The 16,189-nt window shown below is 34.5% G+C and overlaps 1 protein-coding gene across 2 annotated transcripts in view; it reads left to right on the top strand.

Annotated features, from left to right (window-relative positions):
- Eaf (ELL-associated factor) overlaps window positions 1–16,189 on the top strand; it is a 184,923-nt gene that overhangs the window by 153,040 nt on the left and 15,694 nt on the right. For both annotated transcript variants that reach the window (XM_090402777.1, XM_090402776.1), the window contains one exon: window positions 12,926–13,009. In XM_090402777.1, the coding sequence (XP_090258903.1) occupies window positions 12,926–13,009 (84 nt within the window). The remainder of the gene's footprint in view (window positions 1–12,925; window positions 13,010–16,189) is intronic.

Raw genomic sequence — 16,189 nt, 5'->3', positions numbered from 1 at the left:
CACAGATTAATGTACGACAATTCCTGTAGTAAGGCATCACTTTTCTTGTCAGTGATAGGAGGTTGTATAGTACGATGTACTGTGATAATACAAGTTATAGTAATATTTCAGACATGAGTATCCATGTTATCTGGGCATAATGTGCTTCATTATCACTCCACACTGTCTCACAGATGGCATCTTCAAAAATGATAGCAAAATTTTCCTAATTCTTGAGCATGATAAAATATTTGATAACATCATTGTTTAGAGGCCTTGTTAATCACATTTACAGATTTAATCATATAGAGTTTAGCAAATATGCTAAATTGTTGTATAAGATAATTGGACATTTACTCTTTCAATAACTGCTGGAATGAGTAAAAGTGTGGTCTCCAACAAGGAATGGTCACAAATCCTGATGAAGATCTGAGTGTACACAGAGTAGTAGTACTGAAGACTAAAGGAGAACTTTCTTTATTGGCCATGTATTCTACTTTGTTTTTTTCAAATGATACATCTGTCTGCCAGATTGTCCCTTTAATTATGTATTGGGAAATTCATTTTTAAGCATAACAGAAATATGTTGAAATCAGTTAAAAGTTTACCCATCTTTAAACTATATTATTTAAGAAAATTATAAAATAGAATATATATTAATTGGAATAACCTTTAGTTAATATTGCTGATATTTCAACGAAATCAGAGAACAATGAGCGACCTGAATATAATCCAGGGAGAATTAAGGAAGAATGTAGATGACATGCACTTGGAAATTAGCATGATTAGTACAGGTTGAGTAATTATTATGGAACATTTCAACTATGGGACATAGATTGGGAGGAGGAATGGACATAGGCAGGGAAAGAAATGGAATTTTTACAGTTGCTGAGAGATAATTACCTGATGACATGTAATGGAGGGGACACAAGGTTCAAGAGTGCTGAATCTGATCACTGCACCAGAGAACTTAACACTGACCAATCTAGTTTTGCTGCCTATGCTTAGAGAAGGTGATCATGTAGTCTTGACCTTGGAGATTGTCAGACATGAAAAATTTTCTATTAAGAAGGGGTATATGTGGAATTACAAAGTGGGTGATTATGGCAAACTGAGGAGACAGCTTTCAACAGAGCAATGGCATAAGAATTTGGAGGGGATAGATGTTGGTGATGAGTGGGGGTCAAGCAGTGTTTGAAGAAAGCAGTATCTGAATGTGTACCTAGAGTCAGATGGATTAGGCAGGAATTAGAAGGGTGAATAGCTTCATTAGCATCACCCACTCTCTTCTGGATTTATATAAATGACCTGCTCTCATTGACTGCATACATTATGCATAGTTTTGCTAATGATAGCACACTCTGCTTTTTCCTACTCATATGACAAGCCTTGCAGTGATCAAACGAGCTTCAAGATCTGTAATAAATAAATGGCCTGAACCTTGATTGGGATGAAAGCAGTCCGGTCAACTTCTATGCTTCCAAAACACAGTTTTGCTTTTTTTCTTGTGCAGAAGATCTCAGATTTTCTCCACTTATTTTGATAATGCTCAGCTCAACAGTCAAGACTAAATCTCTCTTCTTGGACTGACTCTTAATTCAAACCTTTCCTGGCACAATCATATTACTTCTATTATGTCATCAACTTCCAAAAAACTTGGCATTCTTTTCTGTTCAAGAGTTCTCTACTAACAGTTACTTACTCTGTAAATTCCAATGGGTTGTTTATGGATCAAAGCCAGATAACTGGGAGGTGGCCTACACATTGCCTTCAATGGATGCAGAGAATTGATTAGGCCTTCTGATCTAATGTTCAATCTTCACTTTCACATGGTGCACTCTGTTAGTAAGCTATCTAAAATATCTGATGGATACTAAACAAACAAGATGGGATGTCAATTTGGGACTTAGCCGACCAAATTGTACTTTCTGTTGGCTTAAACCACAAATGCATATGTTAGTACAACATGAAATTTCATGCCAGCTAGGGCATCACCAGGTTAAACAAGGCACTGCTGTTTTCATTAGGGAATCCTTGATGGAACAAGCTCAAACTTAACATCTAGAAGAAAAAGAAGAATAAACTAGTATCAGAAGACCTGAAGAGAATAAGAACATCATTATAAGGAGTATTAACCACTCTACTAACAGTTAGGCCAAGATGTGTATAGACGTGAAGATTATCATGGATGTGAAGTGCATATTAAAATTGTAATACCATTAATATTATATTGAATCCATCATATAGATATTGAAATATATGATGGATACGAAGCGTATGAAGATGCATATTTGATCCATATTGGCCGGTAAGGTGGTTAATGGAAAAGAAATATTGAACTTGCAGAATAATTGGAAAAGTACCACATGGACATAATTGACATTACCGAGATAAAGAAAGCATGTCTATAGACATGAAGGTTATCATGGATGCAAAGTGCGTATTAAAATTGTAATATTACATTGAAATATATGATGGATATGAAGCGTATGAGGATACGTATTTGATCCATAATGGCTGGTAAGGTGGTTAATGGAAAAGAAATTGAACTTGCAGAATAATTGGAAAAGTACCACATGGACATAATTGACATTACCGAGATAAAGAAAACAAAAATAGGTAAGATATTAATAAATAAGTATAAGGTGTATTTTCAGGCAGTAATGATCAAGGAAAGAAAGGAATAGTGATAGCATTCAACACTAAACATGAAGATAAACTCCTTGATTGGAAGGTAGTTTCAAGTAAAGCGATGTGGGTAAACTTCAAAATGGCAAAAATGGACAATGAAACTTATTTGTTCCTATGATCCCACAGAACGTTCTTCTAAAGGAAGAAGTGGAGGGATTTTTTGAGTCATTAGAGCAGCCACCTGACATAAAGAAAATGAAAAAAGTGATCTTTGTGCGATCTGAACAGTAGAGTAGGAAATGAATCCCACCAAGCATATAGGAACATTTTGGGAAAATTTGGAAAAAAAGGGGAAAGCTAATAATAATGGTAAGTATTTATTGGACTTCTGATTAGGACGCAGACTAGTCATTAGTAACACCATGTTTCAACAGAAAGATGTGCACAAGTTCACGTGGAGAGAAGACACGAAATAAGAAAACCACATTGACTAAGTCATTGTTGATAGTGATATCATCATTCTTGTTCAGGATACAACAGTGTATAGGGGATTTAAAATTCGAAGTGACCGTTACTTAGTACTAAACAGAATAAAAATAGATATCACATTAACACACTTACCGGCTGAGTTGGATAAATTGTGAGACTGAATTGAAGTTCTTATCCATGTTATTCAATAGGTGTTAAAGAATCATATTCATATTTAGCTGGACGTCTGTAGACATCCTAGCCAGTTGGGGGGGGGGGGTTAAAAGAACAGTATGTAAAAAAAGTTTTTAAAAGAATTAAAGTTGAGCATCTGTTATGTGTAACCTGTAGACTCGATTATACAAACATTGAAGAAAAAATGAAACATTGGAAACAAGAACCAGACCTTGGAGTCTCAGTGGCAAACTTTGAAGACATTGATTCAGCTAGGTAGGTATGTGTTGAAGTTGTCCTCAAAGATAGAAAAATAAGAAAACTGTGGTGGATGCAAGAAGTTGAAGAAGTACTTCTGGAAAAGAAGAAAGCATACCAAAAAGCGTTCCTAGCAAATAAGTTGGCAAATGCCCTAAAAGAATACAGAGAAAAAATTTTGTAAGAGAGCTAAGATATGTGTAAAAGTAGACAAATGTCATGGGAAGACTGGTAAGAATATAAAAGTTAAATATCAGGATGGTGGCCAAATATTCTGGAGGCAATTGAAGAAATGGAGGAAAGAGTACAGTAAAAGGAATCAAAGATGATAAAAATGACATGAAAACTAAAGCTAATGATATCCTAGATGTCTGGAGTAATTACTTTGAAAGACTATTAAATGACCGAGCAGTGACAGAACCATACTAGAAAATTTTCAAAATGAATGCAAAGAGGAGTACATATCTACAGTTGAGGTAGAAAAACCATCAGAAACTTGAAATGTGGAAAGGCAGCTGGAAGAGATATTCAACCAGACATGCTTAAGTATGGAAGTATAAAAGTTTTGCAGTGGCTACACTGCATAATTCAGAGGACTTGGTCAGAGGTCGAATTCCCATTGATTGGAGTAGAGCTCTCATAGTACTCATCTATTAAAAAAAAGGGGGGGGGGATAAAGCTGAACATGAGGATAATAGAGGAATTTCTCTACTATGTGGTTGTCAATAGTAGTTGTCAAGATCAGACTTTCGTTTTAAGACAAATAAGAGAAATTTTGGGAATATGACAAGGATCTGTACTTAAGTTTTATAGATCTAGAAAAGGCATATAACAAAGTTCCCAGGGAAAATCTTTTCAAAACACTACAGTTATATGGGGTGAATGGAACATTATACAGAGCAATACATAGTCTATATTTAATTGTTGGTCAGCTGCTGGAATTGAAGGAAATATAGGAAAATGGTTTGATGTAAAATCAGGAGTTAAGACAAGGATGCACATTATCTCCACTCTTATTCATTATCTATATGGATCACATTATGAAAGAAAATGGCATTAGGCCTGATATTAGAATTGGACATGTCCAACTTAGCATCTTTGCTTTATGTAGATGGTGTGCTCCTAAACACATAGTGCAAGTTTCCAGGATTCTCTAACTAACTTGAATAACATTTGTAACAAATTTGGCATGAAAATCAGCAATAAAAAGACCAAAACTATAAACTGCAATATTGAACATCAGCTGCATTCTGAATGGAGAGCCTAAGAACAAGTATAATATTTCAGTTATTTAAGCACAGTTTTTAGTGAAGATGGCAAGTTAAATCTGGAAATAGACAAAAGAATAAACAAAACTGGTAAGGTGGGTAACCAATTCAATAAATTTATATAGAATAAGAGTGAAATTAACCAAAACACCAAACTAGCAGTATACAAGATAGTGTTTTCAAACCAGTTTTAAGTTATGGATCTGAGAGTAGGGTTAGAAATAAATCTAAGACTAGAGACCGCAGATATGAGGGTTCCAAGAAAAATTAGGAGAGTGAACCAATGGCAGAATCATATTAAAAATGAAGATATTAGAAAGGAACTTGACATTACTAGCATTCAAGAATGTGTCAAGAAAGTTAATCTGAGGCGGTAATGCCACATAAATAGAATGGATGACAAAAGGTGATGCCAAGATAGCCGGAAAGAGATCCATAGGGAGACCAAGATCGTGGTAGATTGATTCAGTCACGAGTGCCTTAGAAACACGAAACGTTAGTTGTTGAGAATATTGAAGTGCTCACACGTAATGGACTGATTTGGAGGATAATTGTTGATAGGAGATTAATGATTAATCTCCTATCAACAATTATCCTCCAAATTAGTGTATTACTTTTGAGCACTTCAATGTAAATTTAATTCAATTAAATTTATATTGGAGTGCAAATTGCATTGCAGTGTAAAATTAATTTAATTAAATTCATGTAAATTTAAAATGTAAATATAACGTGATTTAATAATGTAAAATATTAATATGCCTACCACAGACAATGCCAGCAAGCCTCACGATCTTATTGCTTTATCAGTTCATGATCAAGGCAGAAAATAAGTAAAATGCCATCATCCTAAACTTCCATTCAGAAACTGACCCAGCACTAAATGATGTTTGCAAGCTCTGTGAATGATGCAATTTCAACCGTAATAAAATTGTTAGGTGTTACTGTTTCGAGCCCACAATCTCATGGAGAGGCAGAACAAACTTCTCACACTTTATAAAAGTGACCCGCAAGCTGATCGGCATTTATATTGGTGATGAACAGCAAGTTGGAAGGCACCAGTCTAGCATCACATGTACAAATTTAGCCAGATCTGAACTATGCACAGTGTGAAAAAAGGCAGCAATTAAGAAAAGAACTGGAAGAGAAACTCCAACATGGATAATCAGTTACAAAGAAGGAATACTAATGAGAAAATCAAACTCTGTAAACAACCAGTATGAAAAGCTGATCCCAAACATTGCATAGGGAATATGTGGTCAAAAACAAACTTCACAGAACCTTCCAGATCCATTTCATAAAATGATCCACCTTCAGTCTGCAAAACCTCACCTACTCTTCCTGACAGAAACTCAAATCTTAACCTTCTCAAACATTACTCATCTCTGCTTTCCTGCACACTCTTTAACTTCTTTCACATTACAGGTGGGGATCTGCACATATGTTCACCCCAGTATACCATGCCAGAGAAAGCATCTGACTTGGAATCTCCAGGTTTGACTTCCTTTGGCTAAAAATTACACTACCCTATCCCATTCTACCAAATTCATATGCTGTCTACCACTCTCCTAATGCCAACAATCACTGAACTCTTCAATCACTTTTCCTTAAATCTTGATTTTCTCTACTCCAACTTTCCAAACAGTGAAGTCATCTTCCTCAAAGACTTCATTGTTTACAATGAAGTCTTTGAGGAAGATGACTGGATGCAGCTGGATGCAAGCAGCCAGCTAGACCGATCAAGCAGTTAGAGAGACGAGACTTTTGCAATCCCAAATTGTTCACATTCCCACCAGAATATCAGACATTCCGAACCATTTCCCAAATACTTTGGATTTCTTCTTCACCAGTGGGCCGTCTAAGTGTATTGTGGATTTTGTCTGCCTTCTAGGCAGCACAAACCACAATGTAGTGCAGATCTTTCCCCATGGAGCAACACATTCACAAACACTTGCATCCACACGTTGTTTGCCATTACTGGAAAGCCACGTGGGATGATCGTCACAACGTGGTAGATTGATTGGTGGAGACAGATCCTGTGTAGCTCAGTGGATGTGACGTTTGCACACCATGGCCACACAAAGGAAGGCTTGATTTTGAGTCTAGTTGGCAACTAGAGGGTTGTATCTGCTCTTCAGCCAAAAGGCTGTGGATTTGAATCTGCCATGTGTGAAAATATTAGTGGTGGTGGGCAGTTGATGTAGTTGTGGTTCATTGTAGTTGGTGGATTGAGTGGTGGAGACAGAGAGATGTAGAGTAGGTGCCCACCCTCGATGAGTCTTTGGACTCCCTGGCGGTGTCATATAATAATAATAAAAACTTCTACTCCTCATTTTCTTGTTCTGATTATTGTTTCTAGTCACCTGAATCAAACCTATGTGCAGAAAAAATCACTGAAATAATACTCACTCGCATAGAAAAATTTATTCCCCGCTCCACCATAAATTGTCATCTCCTAAGCCTTAGTATTCACATCGGTGTTTCAAGGCTGTACAAAAGAAGTCAGGCATACCACAACTGGCTTGAAAATCCAAAACTCCATCTTCCTATACAGCCTACACCAAAGCCTGGAATAGCTTCAAGAAAATTATTGCCACATCAAAAACTGATTTTTGAGAGAGCTAAAAGCAAGAAACCTGCATCTTGCCCAAACAGCAGCCATACCTTCTAGGCTCTACCGTAAGCTATGTAGTGTTAGCCATAACTTCTGCCCAACACTACTCTTACCATTATTACACCCAGGTACTATTGCATCGTTACCCATAGAAAAAAAAAGCCAACCTCCTGGCTTCCTATTTCTCCAACTCTTGCATAGTTAATTATGATAAATGTCCTCCAACCATTCCAAACACCTAGCACTCAGTGCTCTGTTTAATCTTTCACAAGAAAGAGATCAGAAAAATTTTTGCTCAAACTGGATACCAATGAATCTCCTGGCCCTGATTGCATCCGTCCAGTTCTAAAGGTTTGTGTCCCAGAGCTGACACCCACTTTATGCCTCCTATTTACACTTTCTTATTCGACCAGTATCGGTCCTGCAGTTTGAAAATTAGCCCATATATAATTCCCAAGAAAGATGACAAATTCTTACCTTCAAACTGCCATCCAATTTCCTTCACCTCAGTTCTTTCTAAAGTAATGGAAAGGAACTATCAGTGGTCAACTTCTATGCTACCTTGAAGACTTTCATCTAATATATGACTGATGGTATGGATTCTGTTACTGTCAATCAACAGAGGATCTACTAACCTACATCACCCATTTCTAGACAAACACCATAGAAAGGTTTGGCAAATCTCAACTGGTGGTTGCTCTTGATGTCTCCCAAAGCTTTTGACTGAGTTTGGTGCAAAGGCCTATTAAGAAAACTCCCATCATTCGGTGTGTCTCCTTACTTCTGCAATTGGGTAGCCAACTTTTGACCAGACGCTCAGACCAACTTTTGACCAGAGTGATGGTGGATGGCAATTAACCCTATTTTATCTAAATAGGGTTAATTCTTTGTTCATATAGCCATTGTATATTTGTGTCATTTAATTATCTAATTATATATATATATATATATATATATATATATATATATATATAAAACACATATAACTGATGCTGGGGTCCCACAAGGGTCTATTTTCTCACCAACTCTCTTCCTTCTATACATAAACGATCTTTTCCAGCTGACTGCCAATCCAGTATACTGTTTTGTTGATGGCAGCACATTACACTCTTCCTTTTTGCTTGACAAACCCTGCAAAGCACCTCAGAGACCTATCTTCAAAGCATTCATCAATGGATTTTGAATAACGTTATCAACTTCAATGCCAGCAAAACACAGCTCTGCATTATTTCCCACAAAAAAAAAAAAAAGAACCCCATTCTTCCACTCTTACCTTTGATAATACTCAAATCTTTATTCAAGATAAGATTCATCTTCTTGGAATAACTCTAACCTCTCTTGGCACAAGCATATCACAACTATTGCCTCCTCTGCATCCAAAAAATTAGGCTATCTCTTTTGCTCGAGGTGTTACTTTAGCTCTAAATAGCTGTTAACCCTATACAAATCACAAATCTGCTGATCAATTAAATACTGCTCTCATATCTGTGGTGGTGCCCCTAAGAGTGCCATGAAAATACTGGATTCTATATAGAAAAGAGCAATTAGATTGATCTCACTTTCACTAATACACTCCATTCACTTTCGCACAGATGTTCAGTCTCTGCACCTTGCATCTTCTATAAATACTTCTGGTCTCTGTTCATCAGAGTTGGCATCAATAATTCCCCCACCCTCTTGCAAATTTGTCCATATGTGTGATGTAGCTAACCAGCTCTCTCTCTCTCTCTCACAATTCAATTCCAAACCCACAGAACAAATTTCTCATCTTCTTTATCTCTTCCACAGCTATCCTCTGGAATAGTCTTCCATTGCGTGTTTCCCAAGGGATACAACCCATAGCTTTTCAAATCAAATATGAATAAGTTCCTTATCGCCCATCCACAGTGCTAATATACTATAGTTTGATCAACCTCTCGTGGATGGGCTCTTCATAAAAATAAAAAAATTAATCATATAGTGCTCTCATAGTAACCTGAGCACCCCCTTGAGGGTACATATCAGGAGAATGAGAGTGATAAATCCCAAATCCAGCCAGCATTGGGATATTGCTCTCTCATGTTTGGGGTGGTGCACCTGAAACCTCCCTAAAAATTCTTGATGCCATTCAGAAAAGGGCAGTCCTGTTGATTAATGATACTTCTCTTACAAGTTCTCTTCAGCCACTTTACTATAGAAGATCAGTGTTTTGCATTATGTCTCTTTTACAGATATTTCCAGGGCGATTGTTCAACAGAACTTGCATCCTTTATGCCTCCCATTTCTGCTAGATGTACAGGAACTTGAGCAACTGCTGTTTAATATCCCTTTACAGTTGAACTGCACGCTCACTAAAACTGCTACTCCTAGTCATCTTTCATTCCATCCACCTCAAGTCTGTGGAACAGCTTTCCTCATGAAACATTTTCAAAGGACTAAAATCTCAGCAGTTCAAGAAGAATATCAACAGATTGCACTACTCCTGACCCTACCCACACGACATTTGTTTGCTATAAGCTTTTAACAGATATAATCACTAGTAGAACATAAATAATAAATTACACGATAACCACAGTAATTAATTTTAATGAAATGAAAGTGCAGATATTTTGTACTGGTGGTTTACCAATTAAAAACTGTTGGTGCATACTAGAAATTAATATTAATAAGTAATATTATTAAAAGCTATTTTTGATGCTTACATAAAATAAAAATCTCCCAAACTTTTAGGGGGGGGGGGGGGGGAGAGAGAGAAAAACAATTGTTCCGATTCAGATTTGGCCAGTGTAAAAGGGCTTCGCAACTTTCTTTGAAAGGCATTCATATTTAAATCTTCTTCTATGGAGAAGATTAGCTTCATCCCTCTGAATACTGATGTCAATACTATGTTGTGCCAGACCAGAGTTTTGAGGTTTTATGTATTCGATATAATATCGATGTTCATTAATTCTTTTTTCCACAGAACAGCCTGTCTGCCCAAAGTATGTTATAAATTACATTTGCAAGGTATCTGGTAAATGCCAGCTTGTGATAGTTTGTCTTTTGTAGATGACAACAGAGTTGCCATCTACAAAAGAAACTTTCACCTCTATCATTAGCAGGCGTTTACCAGATACCTTGTGAAATCTTATCTATTACTATTTTAGTTCTTATTGGATCTTGAACTTTAAAGGCAATTGTTTTTGATTTTTTTCTGTTGATATTATCATTCCATAATCTTTGGCTATTTCATTTAAATTTAATATATCTTTCTGTAAGTTATCTTCAGAATTTATAATTATTATTTGGTCAAAAGGCGAGTGTTTAAGTTCATAGTAGGAGAAAGTTTAATACTTTGATGGAAATTTTTATTCCATTTTATTATCATTTCATTTAGATATATATTAAAAAGAGTTGCTGAAAGAGGACAGCCCTGTCGGACTCCTTGGTTTATTTCTCTCGGATATGATAGTTCATAATTTAATCTTATTTGCATTGATTATTTTCACATAATACTTATGATAGCTTTTAGAATATTATTTGGTATTTGTCTTTCTTTTAACTTTATCAACTGCTTTTTCAAAGTCAATAAATGTAATATGTGTTTATAAATTGCATTCTCTTCTTTTCTCTATTATTAATTTTAGGCATAATGCCTGGTCTATACATGATTGTATTGTCCTTTTCTAAATCCATTTTGTACTTCTAAAATAAAGCTTTCAGAATATTTTATTAGTTCATTTAAAATTCTGTTATATATTTTGTAACAGGAATTTAGAATACTTATACCTCTATAATTTTTAGGGTCATCTCTACTACCTTTCTTAAAGATAGAGATCAGTATTTATAGTATTATTTAAATTTTATTTATTTAAAGTATTGCTTTTTCCATTCTGTTGGTGGGTTACTTGTTGAATAGATTTTATTTAAGAATAATAAGAGTCTTTCTTTGAACCTTATTCCTGCATATTTATACAATTCTGAACGTAACTTATCTTCTCCAGGTGATTTTCCATTTCTTGTTTCTTACAGGCTGATTTCTAATTCTTCTTTAGTTATTTCCTTTTCATTTTCATTAAATGTTTGCTAGTTATCTTTTTTAAGATATTTATCTGTCCACAATTCTGTATAGAAATTTAGAAATTCTAATTTCAATTCAATGTTTATTTTTGCGCTTTCTTTAGTATTAAATATTTCAAATTTGTTTCATTATTCTCTATCTTTTTCTGACTTCTCTTTTAGCAATGGCTCTTATTCTTTTATATTCTATTTCATCTTCTAATCTTTTACTGCTTAACCATTTATGATATGCTTCTCTTTTCATTTTGATTATTTCTTTGATTGTACTGTCCCATATCTTGAGTTTTTTCTTTTTATTGAATTTTTTTGGTTTTTCCTAAGCTTTCATTTGCTGCTGTATTCGGTATCTATTTCTATTTCTTCATTTTGTTTTATTTTATCTAAATAGGGTTAATTCTTTGGTCATATAGGCCATTGTATATTTGTGTCATTTAATAATTTAATTTTATAAACAAATATTTTAAATTTTCTTTCTATTCTTGTTATTTATAGCCATTTAGATGGTAATCTTAATTTTATTTTAACGAGGAAGTGGTCACTATTTATTTCATATCCTCTGTGAACTCTAACATCTAAAGAGAACTTTGATGTCTTTTCATGTAAGATAATCTAATATTGATTTCCATCCTCTTCCTGTCCAAGTATATTTATGTCTGTCTTTATGTTTATAGAAAGAATTTATTTTAAGGTTATTATAAACCACAAAGTCAATCAATTTTTAATATATTTCTATATTATTTTTAATTTTCATGTTTCCAATTGTTGCATTTAAGTTCTCCTGCTAATATTACATAATCATTTTTATTTATTTTATTATATATATTTATCTTTTTAACTGATTATAAAAGTGATTGTTATCCTCTTCTCTTCCTTCTTCTGGGGCATATAAACAATTATTGTTAAATAACCTCTATCTATTTTATTATTCTTTCAAAATATTCAGTTAATAAAAACATTAAAGCCATTCCAGTAGCTGGCTGTTACATTTGACTACCCAATCAGGGCAATGTAAAGAGAAAGTTTGAGATCAATGAGTGATAAAGTATGTTTTTTTTTTTTTTAAGTGAGAATCTTGCCTCGTGAAAGGCTATTAGCCAATAACACATTTCCATTAGTACTATGGATTAGATAACCCGGAGACCAAACAGGGATGTTTTCCAAGCTTCCAGTAAGCAGATGTTGTGATGGTCTCACACTGGTAATTAAAATTTATCTCCCATGTAAAGACATTCACAAAGCATCTTTGCATGGTAGAAACGAAACTTGAACCCTTATGTTCAAGTTTCATTTAACCTGTTGGTTTGGGTGCTTACATGATAATTACTTGGCCAGAAAAGTGGTCAGTTCTCTGTTCAAAGATAGGAAACTACGTTATAATTATTATTCACAAGTTGTATTATTAATATTCTAATATCATATAATGAAACTATTCACTTTCTAGAATAGTCTTGAAATACAAACTAATTGTTTAATATATTTTTATTTTATTTTTGAATAGACCAGGCAAATGGTTTAATAAGGAATTCTGGTAGTAGTCAGTCAACTAATTCTTTAACCAGTATGCCAAAGTTTAGTCAATTAAGTAAGTATCTTGATGTTTTTATTTTTTCCAAAGTGTACAATTCTGTCAGTAAATCTTGCACCATCTATCTAAAAATTTCAGTTCTAAACTTATATAGCAATTTAAAATTTTTTTCTTCTTTTACAACAAAAATAGCAACAAGTATTTATGATCAGTGTAGAATTTCTTGGCCAATACACTAGTTCTTACAAATTTATAATATTTCTTCCAGGTAATATATCTATTTCTTCCATTCTTCAAGTGATAACAGCCAAAACATACACAAAATACACAATAATCATTATGTCACGAGAAATAAGCTATGGAACTTACTCTAAACCAGCTGTTCTTTGTAATGAACAAATCTTTTAATAAGGAACATTTATTAAAACAATCTGTAAGAATCAGTAAAGTTACAACTCGGCCTGCAATAACTGAGGATACTGAATGACATGTTATTATTTAATACTGACTTCATCTATACCGACTGAGCCTCCATAGCTCCGTTGGTATAGATGAAGCCCTTTGGTTGAAAAGACATGGGTTCGATTCCCGTCAGTGATGTGAGGAACCTGCCTCTCTTTCGACAAAAGGTGAGTTAGCTGATCTCATACAGAGGTAGGGGAGTTTTTTCACCTGGAAACTCAGTTTTTCGTCCCCCAGAACAGGCAAAGTGGCCCTGTGAACACATGTATCTACAGACATAGGACATACTTAGGTAGGCATAGACCTAACCACCTTATCCTCAAGTTACAGGTGTGAAGTCCAAGAATGCTTGGAAAGGTTGTGGGCATTTAAGTGCCTGTTATGACCACTGATAAGATAGATAAAATAGTAAAGAAATGGGATGGGGAAAAATATAAAACCAGCATTTAAACTAGGTAGAGAACTACGCTTGGATATAGGATTAATATAATAATAGGAACTGTTGTTTGCAGATGATCAAAATAACAATAGAAAGTTTTATATTTTGAAATGAACTTAGAAGATTAATATTTTCTGTTAATGCAGATTTCAACCTTTTTTTAGTAATTGTCCCCTCGAGAACTTTTTTTTCGGTCAGTTTTTTTCTAATCACCTTAATGAAATTTAAGATATGTTTTTTTTTTCATTACACATAATTAAGAACAATAAAAAGCAAAAAGGATGAATTTTACTGTTTTTATTAATGAAAATTTTGAACTGGTTCAGTATATTATTTTCGTAAGGATTTACACTGCTTTTTTTTTTTTTTTTTCACCACCTTTCAATTATGAAATCAATAAATTATATTAAAGAAAGATATAGGAAACATTGTCTATGCAGTTAGCCTAGTGGCTATGCGCTTCGCAACCATATACTTGGAGAAGGAGAATTCATGATTCATGGATACAGTCCATGAATCATGAATCACTGCATGTGATTCATGATTCATGGTTCAATGATTCAAGAGGAGTGGCCAACTGGTTGCATTAATACACCAGTAACCCCTCATTAGGAGGGGACTCAACCCATATTAGACGGAGAAGAAGGATAGGAAACATCATATATATATATATATATATATATATACAGGGTGTTCGGGATAAATTTGACATATTTATAATTAATTATATTTTTCCGTAAGTTACATGTATTAACACACACTTCTCTTCATTTAAAAGTTTGGACCCTTCTTCATTCATATACAAGATGTCAGAAAGGATGGATAGCTGGAACCCACCTGAATCATGGAAGAGAATAACTTGTATCATGATGATTCGTGCCCGCCATCAAAATAAGGATATTACGACTGCTGCCCAATGCTCCCTGAATACAGTAAAAACAATCAGGCATGAACTAGAGACTTGCAATGGTGACTACGAGGATGTAGCAAGAAGAAAGATCCCTAGCAGACGATCTGATTGCGTTCGTACAGCAGAATTCCTCGCAAATCTGCAGGAACAGGTGTTGAAGAACCCTGGCATTGGAATTCGGGCTTTGTTCGTGGAGTTGCTAACTGTAGTCAAGCCCTGGATAACAAGGGTAGCCAATGGTAGGCCGTATGTATGGCAGCAGGATTCGGCCCCTTGCCACACCTCTGGGAAAAGTCAAAAATGGTTGTCTGAAAATTTCTACGACTTCACCAGTCCAAATGTTTGGCCTCCAAACTGCCCAGACCTTAACCCCATGGATTATTTTGTATGGGGCGCAGTTGAAAAAGACACCAATCGCACTTCCAGTAATACAAAAGCCCAGTTAATGGATAAAATTAAAACAGTTTTTGCGGCCCTTCCCAGGGAGACTGTAGCATCAGCTTGTTCGAGGTTCCGAAGCAGAATTGAAGCTGTGATCGATGCTAATGGTGGTTATTTTGAGTAAATCTTGTTGATAGTATTGTAATTAACTCTGCCTGTAATGTTTTTTTGTCAATTCATTAAATTTAATAGATACAAAGAAGATTTTCTTTTTCCTTACGAAACTGTCAAATTTATCCCGAACACCCTGTGTATATATATATATATATATATATATATATATATATATATATATATATATATATAAAGCATTAATATCTTTACAATTGAGTGTATTGCCTATGAATCATACCCTATAATGCCTCAAAGGAATATTCAGTTACTTATTCATGGTTTTAAAGTAAAATGTATATTTTTTCATTTGTTATAAACAGTCAAAATTTCCTTGTTATAGGCATTACTCACTATATATCAATATCAGTGATGAGTTAAATCTGCCTCCTATATATATATATATATATATATATATATATATATTTTTTTTTTTTTTTTTCTTTTTTCTTTCAATAAATGTCTAAAGAGAAAAGAAATAAACTTTGGGTAGTCTCAGTAGGCCCGGAATAGTAGTGTCGGGGTGATGTAACAGGCCCTGTGGTAGCGTAAAGTATATACGTCAGATGGTGAAATATCAAAGAGAGGTGTAGCGTTCATTGTAGAGAAGAAAACTAATAAAAACATTATCCATGTCATCAAAAAATCAGAGTAATAGCAATTCTAGTGAAGTCTAAATCTAGAGATATGCTGATTATTCAAATATATGCTCCTGCAGAACAGAATGAGGAAGCAAAAATAGATAACATGCATTATAAAATAGAATGATGTATAAAGGAAGTTGGAGGCAAGAAAGATAGTTATTTGTGCTATGGGGTGACTAGATTGCAAAAGTTGGATCAGAGAGAACATCTACACATGTGGGTCCATTTGG

This window comes from Typopeltis vanoorti, chromosome 13 (assembly GCF_054136105.1).
Source record: "Typopeltis vanoorti isolate ZY-2024b chromosome 13, IOZ_Tvanoo_1.0, whole genome shotgun sequence".
NCBI classification, from domain to species: domain Eukaryota; kingdom Metazoa; phylum Arthropoda; class Arachnida; order Uropygi; family Thelyphonidae; genus Typopeltis; species Typopeltis vanoorti.
This window is presented reverse-complemented; position numbering and strand designations above follow the sequence as displayed.